General features: G+C 36.1%; 1 protein-coding gene across 1 annotated transcript; it reads left to right on the plus strand.

The window, feature by feature from the left end:
- The first annotated feature begins 250 nt into the window (after positions 1 to 250).
- Positions 251 to 14110, plus strand: LOC145592373 (DNA-directed RNA polymerase I subunit 1-like). Its single transcript, XM_081648819.1, has 13 exons — positions 251 to 541; positions 2677 to 2765; positions 2859 to 3006; positions 3103 to 3321; positions 3439 to 3843; positions 3956 to 4097; positions 7451 to 7653; positions 9008 to 9210; positions 9873 to 10071; positions 10167 to 10423; positions 11479 to 11619; positions 12090 to 12810; positions 13397 to 14110. Exons 1-13 carry the CDS (start codon positions 266 to 268, stop codon positions 13973 to 13975), a joined length of 3582 nt encoding a protein of 1193 aa, XP_081504945.1. The 5' UTR covers positions 251 to 265; the 3' UTR covers positions 13976 to 14110.
- Positions 14111 to 24646: the final 10536 nt, after the last annotated feature.

The following is a 24646-nucleotide window of genomic DNA, read 5'->3' on the forward strand; positions in this document are numbered from 1 at the left end:
CCTGGTTTATTTATGTATGCTAGAACTCTCGAATTATTTATTTATATATTTATTTTTATTTAGTAATCTGATATTTTCTTATCTTTTTTCTTTCTTACTGATTAGGCTACATGAACAATGAATTAAACTTGGTCTAATAAGTCATTAAGTGATTACAATTGAATGTAATTTGGTGACCTGAAGAATGCCTCCCCTTCCCCCTCCTCTTCTTACTTTCTGTTGATCATGCTAAGTGCTAATATTGGATATTAAAGTTGTTCGATTAATGTTGTCTACACAGAGAGTGACTCCATGGAATGCGACAAGCTTAAGAGAAGCAATTGTTAATGGACCTGATATTCATCCTGGGGCCACACACTATGTTGATAAAATAACATCAAAACTACCACCTATCAGGAAATCTCGTATTGCTTTTGCAAGAAAATTACCTTCTTCAAGAGGAGTCACAACCCAACCTGGGAAGTCTTTCAGTAATGATTACGAAGGGAAGGTTGTACACCGTCACTTGCGCAATGGGGACGTAGTTCTGGTGAATCGACAGGTATGAGGAAACAACAGTTGTTTGAAAAATGGAATGTGGCAGTGGATCTACTGTTGATCTGTTTGTGGGAAAAATGTGATGATGTGTACATTTATGTGTACTTGTATTTAACTTATGTTAAAACTTGTTAATCCTCTTGTGTATGTGCCTATGTGAGCATATGTGAGTCCTTATAGTTAAATGCTTGTAGTTCCCTTCGAGTTGTTGGTACTTGTATAAAATAAAAAATTCATGAATCAACTTAATTATTTTGCTGTTAAAATTGGATTATTGCTTTTGGTTGTTTCAACTGTAGTGTGGTTCTGGGAAGTGACTGCAAAATGAGGAACCTGAGAAGATAAATTAATGTGTTGCAGCAAAGGGATGAATATTAGGCTATAGATTTTCTGTTTTGTTATGTATTTTGCTTACTTTGACTTCCCAGAACTTAAGAAGAATTAAAGTTGCTTTCCATTTGTATAAAGGAGAAGCTATGCTGGTTTTGCTCTTAGTCTTCTTTTCTTCTGCTTTTTTTTAAGAAAATATAATTGGTATATTCTTATGTGGGACTAATTTTTGGGGGCATTTTCTTCTCTTTATAATCATGTCAGTGTTGACAGTGAAATAGCAAATCCATTGTGGAAGTATGTGTGGTTTCTCAATGCCAATGCTAGTTCAGGAGGAAGGATTAAGTAGAGCCCTTAAAACTATATAAGACTAACGTCTTTCCCTTTATGTTGCTGATATGAGAGTGCTTCTGGAATTTAGGTTTATCGCTTAGCCTGTCAGGCTCAAGTCCCATATCGTGCAATTGGTTTATAACGTAGTGTAACACAAAAATGGTCTTGGGATATCTAGGCTTGGGTGACCAGTGCAACATAAGATCCTCCACCATTGGTATGAGGGCACAAAGGGGGAGGTTGATTGGTTGGATATCAATCGATGCGTCTTTGGGTGTGCCTTATTCTGAAAGTTAGCTCCAAGGGAGTCCCCTCCCCATATGATTAATGAGGGATAAGTAATATACCTTAGAATTGAACTGTCACAGACCTCCCCACCCTCAGCTATAAGGTAAGGAGATCAAAAAATTGTCACAAGACCAAAAAAGATTATCATGTCTGATAATGGAAATGGATTATTCTATGGATGACATCAATACGGAAACATAATTTGAACACAATGAGAGGCTGACAAGTTCAAGCCATTGATTTCACTTCCACACTAACAAGTTTAGCAATGATTTACAACCAATAATAATACTTCAAAGGTTACTTTTAGCCTAGTGCATATAATTACTATCAGCAAGTCTCCTCATACCATTTATCCTCATTCTTTTCTGGAAGTGTTGGTGCATGTGTGGAAATTCATTGGATAAGGTAGGCCATACCTCTCTAGAACAGTCGGTTTCCAAAAATCTATTCTTACATTTCTCTTTTACCTTGATTTATTGAAGATGAACTTATTTGATTAAACTAAAAGAAACCCTGATTTATCAACATAATGATCATTCTATAATATGTTGTTTAATCAACAAAATTTTTTAACTTTCCAATATCTGGAACCACCAAGAAGGGAAAGCATTGCTTGTGGAAATTTTCTGTTCTGCCTACTAGGTCATAGCATCTGAATTCGGGATGAGTCAGAGATTCTTGTTGATTTATTCAGAAAGCCTAGATCTTCTGTGGTGAAATTACCTCGATGAATTGCGTTGTAAATAGGTGCTTTTATTTATTTATTTTATTTTTATTGCCCCTGTTTTTGTGCCTATGTTTAAGTAGTTTGGATTTTTGGGATATCTGTGCCATGATTTATGCCAGAGTTGTCTTTTTGGTCTTGTAATATTTGGGGTCCTGTGTTTGCTCTCTTATATGCCATTTATAATTTTGTATGTCTTTTACTTATTTATATATTATTATTGTTATTGTTATTGTTATTGTTGTTGTTATTGTTACTGTTATTGTTATTATTATTGTTCTTGTTATTGTTATTGTGAAAAAAGAAGGAAATAATCAATGGATGTGTTTGACTGTTTAGGAGTTGGTTGGGCATTAGTCAACCGAGCTTGCCTATTCAGAATAACAATAACAATAATATTTTATGTGATTACTTTTGCCGCCTTGGTTTTTAGTCACTCTAATATTTTATATGCTTCTCAGCCGACGCTTCATAAACCAAGTATAATTGCACTTAAGGTCCGAGTCTTGCCTGGAGAGAAGACTATTCGTTTTCATTATGCAAACTGCGAGTATGTTTCCTACCCTTTACAATATGGCTTTGTGTTATGATTCTGCAAGGTTCTTGCTGCTGATACTTGTCACTACCTGCTGACTTTATGCAGTTCTTTCAATGCTGATTTTGACGGTGATGAAATAAACGTTCACTTTCCACAAGATGAGATATCTCGGGCTGAAGCTTACAACATTGTCAATGCTGATAACCAATATATAGTTCCTACTCGTGGTGATCCTAAAAGAGCCTTAATTCAGGTTCTTATATAAAATGAGGGTCATATGATTGATTATAATTTACCTTAATCTGTCCTCAATATCTTATTTTTCTCATATTTTCATACTTGTGAATAGGATCACATTGTAGGTGCTGTACTTCTCACAAAGAGAGATACTTTTCTTACCTTACAAGAATTTAATGAGCTTCTATATATGTCCGGTGTGTGTTCTTCTGGCGCATCATCCCTGAATGCCAAATCTGGAAAGAAAATATCTGTAGTAGATGCAGAAAATGTTATACAGGTTCATCCACCCGCTATAATTAAACCACAGATGCTTTGGACAGGGAAGCAGGTTTGAATTACCCTTATGAGATTTCTCTGTAGTAACATATCAGTCTTCTGTATTTCTTGTTGTTAGCTCTCTGATTTTCTGAATAAACTTTTACAGTCTATAATCGCTCTTGTGTAGGTTATAACTGCCATCTTGAATCACGTAACGAGAGGTTCTTTACCATTTACTGCAAAAAAGCGTGCTAAAATTGCTCGAGAATATTTTGGGAGGGATGAATCCAAACGGAAGAATGATGAAAATCTTAAGACAGCTGAAGAGGGTTCTCAAAAGAAAAAGAAGAAAAGTCGGAGTTCTAAGAAGATGACTGCTGGAGATTCGGCAATAAACATTCAAAGGGACCCCAGCCACAGCATCGATGAAGATGTTGTGTTTGTTTACAAAAATGAGCTGGTTCAAGGGGTTATTGACAAGGAACAGTTTGGGAAGTTTGGTTTAGTTCATACTGTGCAGGAGATGTACGGGTCTAATGCTGCAGGAACCTTGCTTTCTGTATTGAGTCGTGTTTTCACAGCTTTCCTGCAGGTGGCTACCCAACCTTCTTATTAGCCTGATTTTCACCTAATGCGAAATGATTTGTGTACATATGTACGTGTTGCATTTTGACTTATCTTTATAAATTTCTTGTGTCTTGTAGTTGCATGGTTTTACCTGTGGAGTTGATGATATTCTCCTATTACAACCTTATGACATCCTGAGGAAAAAATTGCTTGATATTTGCCATAATTGTGGCGAGGAGGTTCACCAGCAATTTATTGGCCGCGAGAAAGAAGGTTTAGGTACATGACAATTCTTCAATGCAAAGTTCTTGACTATAGGATGTAGCTTTGTGTTAATTTATACACTCCCTGCTCAAATGGAAAAAAATTATATCATTGCTGTCCTAGATCTAACATAATTTCAACAAAATTTCCTTACAATCTCAGTCAACTCCTTACAATTAAAAGTGGGTGGTAGTATATTAGGCTATCCAATCATATCTGTTCTATATCAGGAAATTTGGCAACTTTACTCAAAGTCCAAACATCCAAAATTATTTTTGTGACTATTATCTTAGGATGAAGATAGCATGAAGTGATTAGGTTTAGAATGTGAGATTAGTTTTCTTTGAGATTGTGCCTTGTATCTTATCCCCATTTTATACTCCCATTACTTATTTGAAAACTGTGCAAGGCATGTTGTTGAGCCTTTTTATATAAAGAAAAGGCAAGCTTGATAAAGCTGATTTCATTGTCAAATCACATATCACTCTGATGTTTGTTAGAGCAGTACAATATGTTGAGGTTTCGGCAAGAGCCTTTCTTATGCTGGTATGGTACAGCTGATCAAATCAGTCCTGTTTTCTATTCAGAATTACTGTAAAAGTCTCTTAATATTACCCTTTCAAGGACATTGAGCGGATTTTTTTTCACATTCCCATTGGTTATCATCTGCTTGTTCCATAGAAGATGGTTTTTAGACTTCCATATATTTTATAATTGTATTCTCAACTACTCCTTACATTTTTTTAAATGCTACACTTGCCTTATTCAGCCGTTTTTTTTTTTCAAATGACACACTTCCTCTTTTGGATATTCCTTATATTTTAACTTTACCCACCAATGGTCCCCACTCTCACTTATTTTATCATTTCTCACTCCTTGAATGGTTCCCATTCCCTCTCACATCCTTTTACTTTTCAATAAAATAAGAACCCCACTATTTTCTCTTACATTTTTTTTAGGTAAATACAAGTCTATAACAGAGATAATCAATTCTTGTTTATCACAGGGTACTTATGTATTTACCATTTGACTTTGACTTAACTGCCGTTTCCCATTCTCTCTTCAATTGACATTCTCTTTCCTGCTTCAACCTTGTTCAATGGCAGAATTAATGACTTTTCAGTCTTCAGAATCAAACAAGCGAAATCAATGGAGAAAGGAAAGCATACATACCCTTTAGGGTTTACCATGCCCTTTATTTCTCCCTTTGTTATTCGAGTTTTGTTTTCAGCCGCCGGAAATGGTTTGCTGGCAGAGTCGAAGGCGGGAAGAAGTAGATGTACATGAAGGAAGAATAAGATGAATAGAAAGAAAAAGATAGGAGGAGGAAGATGATGAATTTTGCAACCATTAGCAAATGTTTGCTAACGTCTGTCATCTCCATCTGTCACTGCCATATGACAAATAAAGTACAAAATATATTTTTAATGGGCCAGCAAAACCCATGCATTTGTAGTATACTAATTGTGTGAGAGAAACAACCAGGTTTATCTCTGTTATAAACCTGGGCTCCTTTTTTTTTTTTTTCCCTAATTATCCTACCTACCCCACTAGCATCTTATTTTATTTAAATCAATAAAACCTCCTAAAACTCTGTGCATTCACAACTCTACCCTTTAAAAAAAAAAACAGAGGGAGTACTTTATTGTGGTTACCATAGGTTAATTCCATAGAGGAGGGTTTTTAGACTTCCATATATATACATATATATGTGGTTACCATAGGTTACTTCCTCTGTTTTTTGTTTTGTTTTGTTTTGTTTTTTTTTTTAATTGCATCACTATACTAAAAAAGAAGTTTTAAATTAATTGCATCACTATCCTTTTTAACTTATAAGTTTTCTCTATCTCTCTCCTACCACATGGGCCCCATTTATTTTTTCTCTCTACCCAAAAAATGTCTAGGAGTCTATGAAAACAAAAGTGATGCAACTAAACTGAGGAAGTATATGTAGTTAGGATCCGGTGAGAAGTATGCTTATGGTGGGAAGCGTGAGAAATAAAGGTACATTAAGTATATAGAACTGATACATCCAATGTGTATTATAGATACATTGAAATAACATCATATATACATCAAGCCTTTTCCTCCTTTTTCCTTTTAAATATGGACATATCGGCAATACAACGCCTACACATGCCCATTACAGAAACTCACCTCTTTCTCAAGCCTTGTTAGAATTCAATTAGTGTCATAAACTTATTAATTAAATTTGAAAACCAAAACACCCTCTTTCTGTCTTTCTCTACCAACAAATACATCATGATATTGCTGCAGCTAGCTATAAACAATGACCTTGGTTGACAACGGCATATGAAATTTAAAGGTAATTTATGAGGGGAAGAAGCAGAGATGAGCTCAACAAATAAGATGCTAAATATAGAAGAATCGTATAGATACAATCATACAATAGAATTATCTTACACATACATCACCATCAATGCTCAATAGATACATCAAAATGTTTTAGAGATACATCAATAGCATTTTTGTTTAGAGTTTACAAAAAGTTTTTCATATCTGATTGTAAAACTATAAAATAAATTTGATGTATATATTGTTGAAATAAAGCTTTGAAAATGGAGGAGAGTATGAAAAAGATTAGCTCAATAGCTTAGGAGGCCAAAAAAATGGAGGAAAAATAGAGTTTGGGGAAGAAAGGTACTCCTAAGAAAGGCACATGTATCCCATATACAGCAAGGTACACTTTGAGCTAAATATTTCACATACTTACCATCATGCCATTAATGAATGGATGATATGAGCCATCAGATTAAACTAATCCAACTGTTGACAGCTTTTCTCACCCTTCTCACATAACATTCCCTTTTCACAATGTATATATATATATATATATATATAATGGAATTCTCAAATACTTTATTGCGTTCTATCTGTTGCTGGGTTTATGTGCCACTCAAGTGTTATAAGAGCTTTCATTTATTGTAGTTTCTTTTAAATATCTTCCTGGCTTTGGTCCTCTGTCTCTTCTCTCATTAGGACACATTAAGATGGGTATAGAGGAACAGGTTATTGAACATAGATTCACATGAAGGGTTTTCTTTTTTTTTTTTTTTTGTTCCCTCTTTGGCATCAGTTTTAGTCCACAGTAGTACTTTACTATAATCCATGAGCTTCTGTGTTCTGAATCTTATTGGCCGTATATCCTAGATTTCCAGTTGAGACATTCAATGTATGCCTAATCCTTTTTCCGGACTTAAAGTCGTCCCTTTAGTTGATGTAATAGCTGTAAGGGGCTTGTTGTTATGCAGTATGTTTTGATTCTGTAATTATGGCACTCTAATAATGTTAGTTGTTTTGTTTTTAATTCTTTCTGATTTCATTTTTGTGTACCTCTATCTGTCCAGAATTTTCAGAGATGCAAATCGAAATTGAAAAAGCAGTTCGGCGTAATGGAGAATCTGCAATAGCGCTTCTTGATGGGTTGATGAGAAGTAAGCTTAATACACTGAGCTCTGCGGTCACTAAGCTATTCCCTGAAGGACTAATTAAGCCTTTTCGGAAGAACTGTCTTTCTCTCATGACACTCTCTGGAGCTAAAGGTGGCACTGTAAGTTGTTGACTTTATTGACTTGCTTCAGTTTGATTTTTTTATTGCTTGGATATTCTTCTACTTTCTATAATTTAATATGAATGTAAAAGCCTGATGTAATTTGAGGCACAAAGCATCTCAAAGGCTATGGTATAGGGAGCAAGCGAAAGGTGCAGCACCGTACATGCTGAGCCTATGCTTATAAATGATTCTGAAAATTAATACAATGAATGCTTTTTATCCAGCATCGTAATAATATTAACATGAGATGCTTATACTCTGATAAACGTATCCCAATGATAAAAAGTAAAGAAATTAGAATCAGAATAATTGTTGTTTTAATGAGTCTTTACCTCAACTCCCCCTACCCAGCACATCCTATGTTTTATGGTGGACTAGAGATGTGTGTTTTATAACGCCTCTTACTTCATTCGAGGCATGCTGAAGCTTTGAAGTTGAACCCTAGGTGCCTGTGATGATTTTGTGCCTGGAGAAGTTATATTTTTACTGCTAATGACACTGTTGCACTGTGCCATAGTCACACACTAAGTAAGGCGTTTGGTTTTACCATTGCCTTGCAACTCTCAGATCCTTCCGATAAATTTTAGATATCTAAACTGTATTGAATCTCCTTATACTAGGATAAATTACAACTATTTAATTTGTCTAATGAGTCAAGATAGGTAGCTGCCTGCTACAAATAGTTTCACTGGTTCAGCATATAGCTAATGTTCATGGTCTGTACATAATTAATTACATAATAAAGGTTCATAAGGATGTTGCAACCTTGTACAATTAGAGGTGACAACAATTGCTTAAGTATAATGTATCGTGAAACGGTGGAAGGAAGAATACTTGTTGGACAAGAAAATGATGTAATTTAGTTTGCTTAACATAGCAATAGTGACTATAAGTACTATATATTATTTTATATTGTATTTGGAGTTGCAAGGTTTGCATTCCCATTTCTTATAGTGGTATTGTGGTATATATATGAAGTAGAGTAGACCTCATAGAATAACTGGTTAAGTTTCCAACCAAAATACACTTATGGATCCCTTTAGAGTTTTTGTGTTACTTGGTAACTCGAGGACTTGAAGGCATCTCACTATCTCAGTGTGTATGTTTGGAATATTGTAGTGCTTGGCTTGGCTATCTCATACGATGAAAGATAATGGGTGGAGCTATGCAATAGGCGTGGTTTATTATGATGGATTACCGCTTTGTTTTTTTTTTTTTTGTTTATTTACATGACCCTTACATCCTTCCAGCGAGTTTAGATTCTCCAAGAATGCCGGTTTCTACACTTGTTGCGTTTGTGCTGCTGTCATATTAATGCTGATTGATTCAGTTTTCTTTTAACTTTTGGCAGTTCAACTTCCAACAAATCTCTCTTCTGTTGGGTCAACAAGAGTTGGAAGGGAAACGTGTGCCTCGAATGGTTTCTGGAAAGACGCTACCTTGCTTTGTCCCTTGGGACTGTTCAGCTCGAGCTGGAGGATTTATCAGTGATCGTTATCTTACTGGCCTTCGCCCCCAAGAATTTTATTTCCACTGCATGGCTGGTCGTGAAGGGTAAATTTGTTCAGTCCTTGCTTCTCAGGCGTACAACACTAGTTTAAAATAATTCCTCTCCCGCCTCCCTTAAAAAAAAAAAAAAACAATCGTGTGGAAGTTTAGAACTCTTAAAGTATCTTAAGTAGCAAGGAAAATCCACTTATCAGGAAGTAAATAGGCTAAGTTAATTTTGTATGTTTTGTAGATTTGTAGCTCAAATTCATCATATTGCTATGAAGAAAAAGTCACCTACAGGCTTTGAATCTTTCCCTGTGGGACCGAAATATTCCAGGCCTATGTTTCCTGGAAAAAAATGAACATTAACTGGATGGTTGTCCTTTTTGTTTCCCAAAGAGATCATAATATAAGTAGGAATCTAGTTTTTGGTTGGGTTGGACCATGCAGTTCCGAGTAAACTGTTATCAAATAAAGTGAGCTAAAGTTCCTTTATTTGTTTAGAATATAGATAGTCCATTGTATATGTTTTGTGACCTTGTTTTTCAGAATGGACTGCGTAGCACATTTTCTTTTGACTGCAACTTAGGGCTCTAATGAGAGTGTTAGTGGAGACATTAATGACAAGATGAACAGTTATTTTTAAAGAACATGCCACTCATTAATTTTTTTTTATTTTTTTTAAATGGTTTGCTTTTTGATTCATGTACATTATGTTTATGTAGGTTAGTGGATACAGCCGTCAAAACGTCTCGCAGCGGATACCTTCAAAGGTGCTTGATTAAAAATCTTGAGTGCCTCAGCGTTCAATATGACTACACAGTTCGTGATGCAGATGGTTCTGTCATTCAGTTCCGCTATGGAGAAGATGGAGTCGATGTTCACAAGAAGAACTATATGCATGAATATGAGGCATTAGCGTTGGTTGGGCTTTGTTTTTATCCTACAATGTTATTTTAATTTATTTAACTGTTATTTTTTTTATACTTATTTAACTGTTAATTTTTTTATACTTCCAGAATCAATCGCTGATTGTTAGCACAAATCCTTTAAGTCAAATCGATGATGGATCCTTATCCAAGTACATTGATGAAGATAATGAAGTACCAAATCAACTTGCCAAGGAAGCCAAAGAATTCTATAAAGGTCACCCAAAGGACCGTTTGAACTTTCTAAAATTGGTTAAGAACAAATATTACAGGAGTCTTGCACAACCTGGGGAGCCTGTTGGAATAATTGCAGCTCAGTCAGTTGGAGAACCATCTACACAGATGACGTGAGTTCTTTATTCCTCATAGTAGCTACATGTTTGAAATTTTTTTTTTGTAATCTGCTGTTAAAAAGCTTTTAATATGTGATTCAAAAGTTGCTACATTGCATTTAGGTTCAAGACAGTTGATGAAGCAGATATATGGGTTAAATTAGCTCTTTATGAGCATTTGGTTTTCCGAACATGCAATCAATGCAACAGTAGATATAATGAAATTGCTCTATAATACATTACTTTATTTGTACAAAGAAATGCTGAATCCTCAATGAACCTGCAGTTCACTTGCAGAAGAGGGGTGAATGTACATTATTGATGATGCTCTGCTTTAACCTGCTCCAAGCCATATGCCAATGTCCTTCAAAGGAGTTTGATTGGACTAAATTTTCTCAAATAAATCTGAAATTAGATTTTTTTTTCAAAGAATATTCTGTAAAGTGCTAGATTTTTTTTAGTACTTCTTGGATTAATGTTTTGGAGCTGAGATTTCTAGTCGGGGTAAAACTCGATGTTTGGAAATAATGTTAATGACAACCACGATTCTGAAACTCAAAGTTACCTTATTATTATCACCTTCTTAATCACAAGAAGTTTTTGAATGGATGTCTGAGTCTTGAGAGAATAGTATATCACATTAATAAATAAAAAAAAAAAAAAAAAAAAAAGAAAAAAAAAAGAAAAAGAGGTTTGAAAGGATATCTACTCATGTCCAAGTAGGATCAATGTTCTTTGATTACATCTTTGTTCTTCATAAGCTGACTGCCAAAAGATTTGTCTTTAATTATCTTTAGAAATTGTGTTCAGTTTTTGATCTTTGTAAACTTTTGTACGAATGTATTTTCCTAGTTGTATTTTTCTAGCCTCTTATCTGAACCTGTTCTGGCTTCTGACCTATTGACATTGCCTCAAAACTATGTACTAGAGATTTAATTTGAAATGGAAAAAACATGCGTAATTATCTAAATTTTTTATTGCCTAGTTATAAGTAACATTCATACTATCTTCTTTTTTATAGGAATCTTCTAATTGATGCACTTTTTGTATCTGTGATTATGAAACTTTAGATTGAATACATTCCATCATGCCGGTCGAGGTGAAATGAACGTGACACTAGGAATTCCACGTCTGCAGGAGATATTAATGACTGCATCAAAATCTATTAGGACTCCAACTATGACATGTCCTTTGCTCAAGTGCAAAGCTAAGTGAGTTCTATTTTCCTGTTTCTTTTGTTTTAATCACAGTTCACTATCCATTGGCGGAAAGTTGGAGACAGGTATGTATTGATGTGTAAAATCATAACCATAGCAAAGCTAGACTTAAGGTTATAAAAGGTGAACAAAGTACAGAAGTACTAACCTAAGTAGATTGAAAACTTTTGTGCCTGTGGAAACTTTTAGACAGAGTTGGATATGTTTCAAAATACAACATATATGCTTCAGTAATAAATAAATGCATGAAAATTAATTCTTTTCCTTGCATTAACATTTTTAGACCTCTTCACATTCACATTTTTCCATGCAGAAATAGAGATTTAATTCCTGTTTGTTCTGTCACATTCCTACCTTGCTCTAATTTCTTCTGAACAACTTATTGCATATAATGTTGCAACTGTATATCTATTGATATCCTTCTTTCTGGAAGTTTTGCTGATTAGTATATTTGACACTTCCAGGGATGATGCAGAGCAACTTGCTGCGATGTTGAAGAGGATCACAGTTGCTGACATGATAGAAAGCATGGAAGTTAGTGTTGTGCCATTTGCAATTGAGAAACATGAAATCTGCAGTATATATAAGCTTAAAATAAAGCTCTATGATCCTGTACTTTATCCTCCTCACACTGATATAACATTAAAAGACTGTCACAGTACCCTGCTAGACGAGTATATGAGTGAGATGGAAGCTGCTATAAAAAGTCATTTGCTTTTGCTTTCTAGAATATGTGGTATCAAATCTGAATCCCAGCCAAAAGGTTCAGCAGATATGGATGAAGATGGCTTTGGGAGCCAGTCACAGACAGTAGAAGAAGAAGATGATGATGATGATGATGAAGATGATGACAATGATTGCAATGAAGCAGGGGGGGATCATTCGTCAAAAGTACGAAAAAGGAAACAGCAAGATGAGATTGAGTATGAGGATGACTCAGAAGAAGTTGAGGAGGGAAATCCTGTAGCTGATCGTGAGAATGGAGATGAAGATGGAGAAGTATCTGAGGACAATGATGTACTGAAAACCTCTTCTGGTCCTGATTCTGAAGAACAAAAGGACAAACGAGAAGCTTATCAAAGAAAAAAATCAGATAATGACAAAGCAATATATGTGGACTGTGATGGACTATTTTTTGAAGTCCATTTTAAGTTGTCAAATGAACCACACATATTGCTGGCGCAGGTATGCTGAAATTGATTTCTTTCCATTAATTTTCATTATCCTGTCTTAGTAATTGGTTTATTTATGATTGTTTATGACTGCCTTTTTTGCATAGCTGCTCTTTGATTTGAAACTTAACGAAGTGGAGAAACTTAATTTATTTTGTCATTTATATGTGATCAACATTAGTTGTGCAGGGATGGCCATAGTTAAAAAGTTTTTAGTAATATACAACCCTCGTGCCAAGTATAAGAGGCTAAAAATAGCATGTTAATTACACAAATCAACATGTGAATTTGTCATAATTTTTCTTTACTACTAATATCTAAGGGTATAAATATTTAGGGATGCATATATTATAACTGTAGGTGAAAAGCAAATACTTGCATTTCCAGTATATGTCTTCAGGTGAGCACTAAAACTTTAAGTTGAAGAAGATGTTAGAAGTGGTGTGTGCGCTGTAGGAATTTCCTCCAAACTTGAGTATATCCCTCCGAGGAGTACGCATATTTTAGTTGGATCATATTATAGTTACATCACTATCTTCCACAAGATATTCCCTGAATATAACTATGTTTCATTTTCTCATTTATGGTTGTTGATGCAGATTGCGGAGAAGGTAGCTAAGAAAGTTTATGTTAAGACTGCTGGCAAGATTGAGCAATGTAAAGTAGTGGAGCTTCATTTGGAAGACTCTGGGAAGGGAGGAATCCCAATGCTGAGAAAAGGTAAAGAATCTCGTCCTGCTCTTCAGACTGCTGGTGTGGATTTTGCTGCTTTTTGGGATATGCAAGATGAGCTGGATGTCAAGCACATTAGTTCCAATGACATTTATGCAATGCTTAGTACTTATGGGGTTGAAGCTGCCAGAGCGACCATTATAACAGAGATCTTCACAGTTTTTGGTCACTATGGAGTCACAGTAGACATGAGACACTTAACCTTAATTGCTGATTACATGACACATACGGGCGCGTATAGGCCATTGAGCAGAAGTGGGGGTATAATTGATTCGATATCTCCGTTTAGCAAAATGTCATATGAAACTGCTTCCAAGTTCCTTACTGATGCAGCAGCCCATGGTGAAGTTGATACCTTGGAGACTCCTTCGGCTAGGATTTGTCTGGGCTTGCCTGCTAAAGTTGGTACAGGATGTTTCGACTTGATGCATGATTTGGATGTGTAATATGTCACAATTGATGGTGTACAGATTCCCGATTTTGAGTCCTCACCTTAGATGCAATTCAGTTTAAGTGATAATTATGCGTGTAAAACTGATGTAATTTTTGGTTATGTATCCAATTTATGTATTTTATTGTTATTTTTGATTTTTTATTTATGCAAGTATAATTAAATTTAATGTTATGTCTTGTTTATGATCCCTACAATTTAGCCGTTCTAGACAAAGCAATAATCATAGTTTTAGGGTAAAATGCCTGTCAGCGAACAATTACCAACCGCTAGTAAAGATTTACCGACTGGTTTCGCTGTTTTTTCAAAGGTTAGTAAAAACACTTCTTTTAGTATTTATCTATTTATTTTGACAAGTTCTTACAAAACATTAAAAATCACACCAAAGAAATCACGCATACGAAAAAAACCCTAGCTTTCTCTCTCTCTCTTCTAAACTCTAGCCTACATTGTCAATTTTAAAGGGGTTTCCATTGGATTTTACCGGTAGAAAGTCCATATTTTCTTTTAAGCTTTTTGTTTCTTAAGTTACAATAATGTCTTCCTCGAAAGAAAGGGTTTATTTCCTTTAAAAGACAAGGTTTTTTCGATCTCTTTCGAAAGACAAGGTTTTTCCGAGTCCTTTGAAAGACAAGGTTTTATCTGTGCTTAATTTGATCTCCGGTTGTGCGGGACTACGATTGCTTATGGCTCGGATTCATGTTACGGAATCAACACAAGAATTTACTTTCTCACAAAATTGCGAAGCGACGACGGATCCACTTAAAAAGTTGTGTGAGACAACGAATCGAGAATATGCCGAATTGTTATATTTATGTATTTGGATTCTTAGCCCTTCCCCGATTAATTCTTGTTTGATTTTGTTAAATTTGTTTTCGTTATCGTTATTTGTCAATTGTAGATGCCGTATGACTTTAATTAATGAAATTTAGTGTTATTTAGGATCTCTTTCAAAAAAAAAAAAAATACACCAAAGAAACAGGAGCAATTTCCGGAGATAATGCTAAAATGAAAATTAATTTCCTATATACGTTGCTTTTAAAACTATTTTCCGTGATACCGTATACGTAGGCTCGGTTTTTCGGTTCGTTTTTTTGCTAGTTATAAACCGCTAATAACAATAGCGGTTCTAGATAAATTAGAACCACTAATGGTATAAGAGGTTCTTTAAAGAGAACCTCTAACGGTATTAGCGGTTCTATTTGAAGAACCTCTAATACCATCAGCGATTCTTTTAAATAGAACTTATTTTTCATAGAACCTAAACTTAAAACCTGAAAGATTGGTTAGGATTGATCACAATTTTGATTAGGATTTAAAATTGATAAGTAAATAATTAGGACTGTGTACTCGAAATTATTGTAAAAACAAATAATCAAAATTAGGGCTATCCTTTCAATTAGGAGAAAGAGTGGTGAATTAATTCCCGCACATGAAGGCTCGGTCGACGACGGCCACAATAGCAGGTGGTAGGTGGCCGGTGATTATTCTTTTGCCAGCAATTTGGAGTAGTAGGTAGAGCTTTGGAGTATGGGGTTGTAATTTTATCACTGAAGAAATATAGGAGTGTCGTGCTTTTTTTTTTTTATTTTTTTTTTGCTCTGGAGGAAGATGAAGACTTCATATACTACCTCCGCTAACAGTTATTTGCAACAAAGGGGGGTAGCACGGACTCCAAGACAAAAGTTTTTAAACATGATTATTGAAATATAAGGACATTACTTCAGTATTAATCCAATTTCTTTTTTTTTAAAAAAAACCCAAAATTAACCAAAAACAAACCACCCAACCCAAAACCGAGAATAACCACCACCACCACGGAAACCCAGAATCCACCGAAAACCACCACCACCACCGCCGAAATTCAGAACCCACCGAAAACCACCCCCACCACCGAAAACCACCCCTACCGAAAACCATCACCATCGAACCCACCATCCTGAAACCCAGAACCCACCCCCAGAAACCCAGAACCCACAAATTAAACCACCACCACCACGAAACCCAGGACACCAATTAATCCACCACCACCACGAAACCCAGAACCCACTAATTAATCCACCACCACCACAAAAACTAGAACCCACCAATTAAACCACCACCACAAAACCCAAAACCCATCGAAACCAAGAACCCACTAATTGAACCACCACTACCACGAAACCCAACACCACGCCGCCCACTACCCATGAAACCCAACACCACGCCAACTACCACCCTAGGAAATCAACCACAACAAAACCTATACCCAGACCCACGACATCTAGATCCATCTACGAAACCCACAAAACTTAGACCATCATCCACGAAACTCGTGCCGCCTAGAACCACCACACCCACGAAACCCATAGGCGACCACCTCTAAATCTGGACAGCAAATAGGGAAGATGATGAAGGAGGAGTAAGATTTTGAAGATGAAGGAGGAGTGAGATCTTGAAGATGAAGGAGGAGTGAGGAGGATTGAGATTTAGATGATGAAGGAGGAGAGAGAAATTTGACGATGAAGATGAATGTTGAGATTCTGATGGTTTTTGTTTTGAGATCCTTTTTTTTTTTTTTTTTTTTTTTTTTTTTTTTTTGTAAGATTAGATGAGTTAAGTTGGTTATAATAGAGTATGGTTAGTGAAATGATTAAGGGAGTAAGTTGGTTAAGTAAGGGCAGTTTGGCCATTTCTTACAAAAAAACTTACTAAAAGAGGAAAAAAATTCATTTGTTGCACATAATAGGTAGCACCCGTTTATGGCAAATGTTGCAAATAACTGTTAACGGAGGTAGTAATACAATTTTTCTGTGTATATTTTAAGTGAAAACCGCTACTACCATTAGCGGTTTTAATATATAAACCGCTAATTTCAGTAGCGGTTCTTTTTTAAAAACCGTTATTGTTAGTAGCGGTTTTTAGCCTCGGATAACTTAATAACATACAAATCTCCACTATTCCAACGTGTACAGTATCACGGGAAATATTTTTAAAAGCAACGTATATACGGAATTAATTTTCATTTTAGTATTATCTATGGAAATCGCTCAAAGAAACAAAGCCAACCTAAAAGTACCAAAGAAGTACTCGTTGTTGAGCCTTCACAACCAACCAATGAGTAGGAGTTATCCACTGAGTAGGAACTTCACTAGAGGAGAAGCTCATCCTGAAGTAATCAAACATAGGTAACGTCTACTGAGCGCAAATGACAAATAAGGGAGACAAGAACAACACAATCAGTGTAGATAAAGGAGGTGACGAACACCTTTACTGGCGGTGCCAGGAATTTTTTGATATGGGTTCAAAGTTTTCGAACGTAAAATAATATACTTCCTTTGTTGTTTTTTATTTGACCTTATTTGACTTATGTACTATTCACATTCACCTTTGATCGCCTTTTGTGATTTATACGCAAGTTAAAACATAGTCACATACATATTTATTTAAATGGTCTCAATATATCTTATCACAATATGTACTAATTATAAATTTACCTTATTATGAATTAATCGGTTTTTTCACCATCTACCCCTGAGTTTTTTGTTTATTCAACATATACTCATGAAAATTTTCAAATTCACTATATACCCTTGATTTTGTTACAAAAATTCACCATATACTCCTAATGACAATAAGATGAGTTATACCCCTAATAAGATGAGTGGAATTTGATTAATTATGCATCGAAACCACTTTCGATCCCTCCATCTAACCCTGAAACCACACCTCTCCTTTGTCTAATTCTTGAAACCACTCTAAATCTCTGTAACCATATATCAGTATGATTGATTTTGGGGGTGAGAAAGAAATGTGGGTGATTTCAAAGGTAATGGAATGTATTAAGGGTGATTTCGGGTCATAATTAACCCTAATAATTGATAAAGTTAATAATCAATAGTCATCAAGGGTATATGGTGAATTTTTGTAAAAACTCAGAGGTATATGATGAATTTTAAAAAGTTCATGGGTATATGGTGAATAAATAAAAAACTCAGGGGTATATGGTGAAAATCCGGGAATTAATATATTGAAAATAGATTTATGCATTTGTAAACATAATGAATAAAGGAGGTCAAATAAAAAAGAACGAAAGAATTAGTTACCAATTACAAGCTACAACCATAATTTGGGGGTGACAACGTGTCATTCATGCAAAATTACAATTAAAATTATTACATAAATTCAATAAGTAAAACAAGTGAATAACAATAACATTAAACAAGCTCGTCAAATAAAATATTTATATGAATGATTTAAAAGAGTTATATAGTGAAATTTCAAGGGAAAGAAGGTTCGAACTCAATCCCCTTGCATTGAATTTGGTTTATTGCCCAACTCACCAACAACGCAAGAAACTTTAATTTAACACAAATACTTCAACATAAGTATCAAATTTGTTTATAATAAAAAGATGGCGTTAAAAAGCCTATCAAATTTGCTTACTTTAAGAATATGGGGCTAAAATGCAAAAAAAAAAAAAAGAAAAAAAAAAGGTCAGAGCAAAGGTTTGATCCCGCGTCAGTGTATATGGAGCATGTCTTCACGATCCATCTCCGCCTTAATGGATATTATTAACGCATAAATTTTTTGTTATATGTTTTCAATTTTCCAGACTATGCAAAATTTTTATAAGTCCAGTATGGGTTCAGTACTTGGGAACTGCCACTTCCCCAGGCAAGCTTACAACTCCGATCGATGAGCAGAGGAAGTTTGACAAGCTCTCGCACACCCACCTACCATCCTGTTCGAAGAGGCCTCCCAAAGACCCCAACCTGTTGGACTATGGGTCCCTTCCTATGTGGAGAAATCCCATTATAATGTTGTGTTAGCTTTTGGGGCAACTAGTTAAGTTTTAGCCCAAGTGGTGTTAGTGCTTCTTTGAGAAGCTACTACTTGTTGACTTTGTGGTGCTCTTTCCGTGGGAAATGGATGAGCAACAAAGCCTTAAAACATCACTTACTTGCTTCCAGCTATTGTAAGTAAATGTGAGAGGGAAGTAGTTGGGAAGAGGAGTGAAAAATACAGAGAGTTTCAAAGTTCAGCCATTTCACGTTCTTCATTGTGCAGCTCCAAAAATCAGCCTCGATCGAAGCTCATCCGTGGTCCGAATTAGCTCAAATTTTGACAGCTTGTTCGGGACATCTAGGGCTTCTTTTCCAATGGTTGGATTGTCTTTTGCTGCTACTGTTCGTGACTTACGGCCTCTGGACAGAACTCTGTTTTTTCTGGTGATACTCTTCCATTTTTCTTTCGTATCTTTGTTCTTATGATTGTTGTTGTTGGGTAAATTGAGTACCCATCTTTTAGACTTGGAATTGTGTTTATGTAACATTCCTTTGATCATAATAAGAACAATTTGGGTGGACTCCTAAAGTCCCTTGGTTTTTACTCTTCACGTCGAAGAGGTTTTCCACGTAAAAATCGTGTCTCTTGCTTGGTTGTTTATGCTCGTTCTTTGCCTTAAGTTGCTGCATTATATGTGTTGATATGCTTGTGGGTTTTTGATCTTGGAGAATACTTCATATAGCTTGGGTTAAGTGTGACCTTTAAACAAACTAGTAGCTTATGTGTGCTTGTGGTTTGTTTGTTTGGTCGATTGATTATTCCGCAAGAGGTGTGTTTATCCTCAACAATCTGGTATTAGAGCCACAGCTTTATTATTGAGTTCTCGGGATGGAATTCGGTAATATTAACACTAGTAGAATGGTTAGTTTGAATGGAACTAACTATCATCTTTGGAAGAGAAAGATGAAAGATTTGTTGTATGTTAAGAGTTGGCATTTACCTGTGTTTAGTACTAAAAAACCAGAAGGTAAAAGTGATGAGCAATGACAATTTGATCATGAGCAAGTTTATGGGTTCATTAGTCAATGGGTTGATGATAATGTCTTGAATCACATAAATGATGATGTGCATGCAAAGTCCCTTCGGAAGAAGCTTGAATCCTTATATGCTAGTAAGTCTGGCAATAATAAGTTGTACTTGATTAAGCAATTGATGGGCTTGAAGTACAGAGAAAGCAAGACACTTTCAGATCACTTGAATGATTTTCATGGCATTCTATAACAGTTGTCAGCCATGGGAATCAAGTTTGATGATGAAATTCAAGGACTTATATTGCTTGGTACTCTTCCTGATTCATGGGACACTTTTAGAATGACACTTTGTAACTCTGTACCACAAGGCAAAATCACGTTGGATCTTGCTAAGGTTGGTATCTTGAATGAGGAGATGAGAAAGAAATCTCATGGTGTGTCATCTTTGTCCGAAGAAGCATATGTTGCTGATAACAGGGGGAGAAGTAAGAGCAAGGCTCCGAGTGGAAGAGATAAAAGCAGGAGCAAGTCCCGTGGAATATACAAAAACATGAAATGCAACTATTGTGATAAAATGGGTTACATTCAGAAATACTGCTACAAGTGGAAGAAAGATAACAACAGAGGTGGTAATGGCAAGCAAGAAAGAAGCATGATCAGAAAGATCAAGATGGTGATGATCGAGCTGCAACAACAACAGATGATGATCTTATCATTGTTCATGATGAGAGCTCTGTGAATCTTGCTAGATATGAGACAAGTTGGGTTATTGACAGTGGAGCCTCACTTCATGTGACATCAAGGGAGGAATTCTTCACATCTTATACACCTGGTGACTTTGGGGTATTAAAGATGGGTAATGATGGTTTGGTTCAAGTTGTTGGTATTGGTGATGTTTGCTTGGTAACTGACATTGGAGCAAAGTTAGTGCTCAAGAATGTTAGGCATGTTCCAGGAATCCGTTTAAACTTGATCTCAACAGGAAAGCTCGATGATGAAGGCTATTGTAACACCTTTCATAGCTCACTAAGGGAAATTTGGTGTTAGCTCGTGGGAAGAAGCACACAAGCCTGTATTTGCAAGCCACAATTTCCACAGACAGTGTAAATGTTGCAGATGATGATCCAGCAAAGTTGTGGCATAGAAGACTTGGCCATATGAGTGAAAAGGGCTAAGTTGTTTGATGAAGAAGAATGCACTTCCAGATTTGAAGAGTGCAAAGTTGGACAAATGTCCACATTGTTTCGCAGGCAAACAAAACAGAGTCTCTTTCAAGAGACGCCCTCCTTCCAGAAAGTCAGGCTTGATTGACCTTGTTCTTTCTGATGTTTGTGGTCCTTTCATTTAGCTACTTTATGTTGATGACATGCTTATTGTAGGGCAAAATGTGGATAGAATTGTCAACTTGAAGCAACAGTTGAGTAAGACTTTCTCTTTGAAGGAACTCGGCCCAGAAAAGAACATTTTAGGCATGAGGATCATCCGTGATCGTAAGGCTTGAAGGTTGTGGTTGTCACACGAAGCATATATTAAAAAGGTGCTTCAAAGGTTCAACATGGAGAAAGCAAAACTAGTGAGTACTCCTCTTGCTCTGCATTCTAAGTTGAGTTCTCAACAATGCCCTTCTACATCGGAAGAGAAGGAAAAGTATGATGCATATCCCATATGCTACAGTAGTGGGTAGCTTGATGTATGCTATGGTTTGCACTAGGCCCGATTTAGCTCATGCAGTTGGTTTGGTTAGTCGTTTTCTCTCTGATCCGGGAATGGAGCATTGGAATGCTGTGAAATGGATTATGAGAAATCTACGAGGTACTGTAGATATGAAGCTATGCTTTGGGAGTGATAAGCCTATTCTTGTTGGCTACTCAGATTCTGATATGACAGGTGATATCGACTTGAGGAAGTTTACTTCGGGTTATTTGATCACTTTTGTAGGGGGAGCAGTTTCTTGGCAGTCTAGACTATAGAAATGTGTGGCATTGTCTACAATCGAGTCAGAGTTCATTGCAGGAGGCATGTAAGGAATTGTTATGGATGAAGCGGTTTGTCCGTTAACTTGGATTTAAATAAAAGAGGTATATGTTGTATTGTGACAGTCAAAGTGCTATTCATCTTACCTTTCTTGCAAATTCAAAACATATTGATGTGAGGTATCATTGGATACGGGATTTTCTTGATGCTAAGTTCCTTGAGCTTGAGAAAATCCATATAGATGACAATGGCTCCGACATGATGACTAAAGCATTGCCAAGAGGCAAGTTTGAGGCTTGTCGTTTGATTGCCAGAATGGCAACCACCTCCACATAGTCGGGAGGGGGAGATTTGTTGGGCTAAGGGTCCCTTCCTATGTGGACAAAGCCCATTATAATGTTGTGTTAGATTTTGGGGCAACTAGTTAAGTTTTAGCCCAAGTGGTGTTAGTGCTTTTTTGAGAAGCTACTACTTATTGACTTTGTGGTGCTCTTTCCGTGGGAAATGGATGAGCAACATAGCCTTAAAACATCACTTACTTGCTTCCAGCTATTGTGAGTAAATGTGAGAGGGAAGTAGTTGGGAAGAGGAGTGAAAAATACAGAGAGTTTCAAAGTTCAGCCATTTCACGTTCTTCATTGTGCAGCTCCAAAAATCAGTCTCGATCAAAGCTCATCCGTGGTCCGAATTAGCTCAAATTTTGACAGCTTGTCCGGGACATCTAGGGCTTCTTTTCCAATGGTCGGATTGTCTTTTGCTGCTACTGTTCGTGAGTTACAGCTTCTGGACAGAACTCTGTTTTTTCTGGTGATACTCTTTCATTTTTCTTCCGTATCTTTGTTCTTATGATTGTTGTTGTTGGGTAAATTGAGTACCCATCTTTTAGAATTGGAATTGTGTTTGTGTAACATTCCTTTGATCATAATAAGAACAATTTGGGTGGACTCCTAAAGTCCCGTGGTTTTTACTCTTCACATCGAAGAGGTTTTCCACGTAAAAATCGTGTATCTCTTGCTTGGTTGTTTATGCTCGTTCTTTGCCTTAAGTTTCTGCATTATATGTGTTGATATGCTGGTGGGTTTTTGTTCTTGGAGAATATTTCATATAGCTTGGGTTAAGTGTGACCTTTGAACAAACTAGTAGCTTGTGTGTGCTTGTAGTTTGTTTGTTTGGTCGATTGATTATTCCGCAAGAGGTATGTTTATCCTCAACACAACCAACACCAGTTGTCCACATCCATCCAGACACCATCAATTTATAAGACAAACATCAAGCTCATAAAAAAGGTCCCTGATGCGTATGCTTAAGAGATTTAAACACACACAAGGATAATTCAAGCCTAATTCTCTATAAGATTTGTCCACAAAAAATTACACAAGAAGACAAGTAGATTAAGTATGTTAAAGGTCATGCCACCCCTTAATTGAACTACAACTTAAACAAAGCTTAAAGAACTTAGGGCTTGTTTGACATCATTTTTGGTTTTCAGTTTCCTGTATTTTTGAAAACTAAAAACCAAAAACAGGAAACAAGGAAAAGGTGTTTCCACTTTTCTGGTGTCAGTTTTCAAAATTATCATGATTTTAATAAGTCTATATAATTTTTGATTCATTATGTGACATATACAATATACTTTTAAAAAACAAAATACCAAAAAACAGAAAACCACAGCGATGCCAAACGAACCCTTAATCACCAGCTTTAAGATTAGAATGTTTTGGTTGCATAATGTAGACACCTGATTGTGTTTTCCCAGAAAACAAACCTAGTGATGAGTACTGATAAGTCTATTTTATATAGTATTTTACCCCCGTCCCTTGGTCATAATTAGTAGTGCTTTTGGCTCTTTAGAACCACTTTTATTACTAATATGTGTTTTCTAGTGTTTTCGTAGTTTTGGTTGAGTTTTATAGGGAATTGCACTCTTGGAGCATTTTCCCGGGATTTTATGAAGCGGCTACGAGCATTGGAGGAGCACGACCATCTTTCATAGCCCAAGATCGATTAGAGTCATCGAACCGGTGATTAAGGGCTCGACTTATGAGAAGATGAGGCATTGGACCGAATGATTAAAGCCCCAAGGAGGATATTTGGTTTGGGCCGATTTACAAGCCTAAACAAGGAGTCCAAGTAGCCCGATCGAGCGGTGCCGCGCCCGATCGGGTGCGAGAAGAGAAGCTCACGAAGGAAAAAAAGGCGGGCCCGATCGGGCAGTGCCTCGCCCAATCGGGCGCGTGTTTCTGAGGAGAAGTTTAAGCGTCGTTTAAGTTGTTTTAATTTAGGATTTTCGAGCGGAGTTTTAGATACGCTTTTGTTAAGCAAGTTTAATATTCTTTTTTCTCCCTTCCCTTACTCTCTCTCTCTTTCTCTCTCTAACTTTTCTCTCTCTCTCTCCTCTTAAACTCTAGTATTATTTTCTCTCTCTGCAACTCTTTGTTTAATTCCATCTCTTGTTTCCTTCAACTTTGGTAACGAATTCTTCTCCTTTAATCTCAGCTATTTATTTTATTTCTTCCATCATGACTTGTTTAATTGCTTTGTTTAGTTTATGTTCGATTATGTCTGAGTAGTTTTCTTTCTAGGGCTTATGGGGATCCATAAATAATATGAAGGGGTAGTTTATTGTTGTTGATTGTCAAAGCTTGATTAATTTCCTATGATTTAATGCTCTGTGACTAGATTAGGCCCGATCTTTTATGCATGAGTTTGACAATATTGATTCGAGATTCGAGAGATGAGAATTGATGTTTAGGTCTAGTTTCAATAGGTAGGTTAATTTATAAATGGTTAAGTCGAGATTCGAGAGATGAGATTTAATACTGGTAGATTAATTCTGTGATTGTAATACGTAGCGAAAGCCCTTTATGATCTGATTAATTGATGCATTGATGATT

The sequence above is a fragment of the Chenopodium album genome, chromosome 18, assembly GCF_948465745.1.
Source record: "Chenopodium album chromosome 18, dcCheAlbu1.1, whole genome shotgun sequence".
NCBI lineage: Eukaryota > Viridiplantae > Streptophyta > Magnoliopsida > Caryophyllales > Amaranthaceae > Chenopodium > Chenopodium album.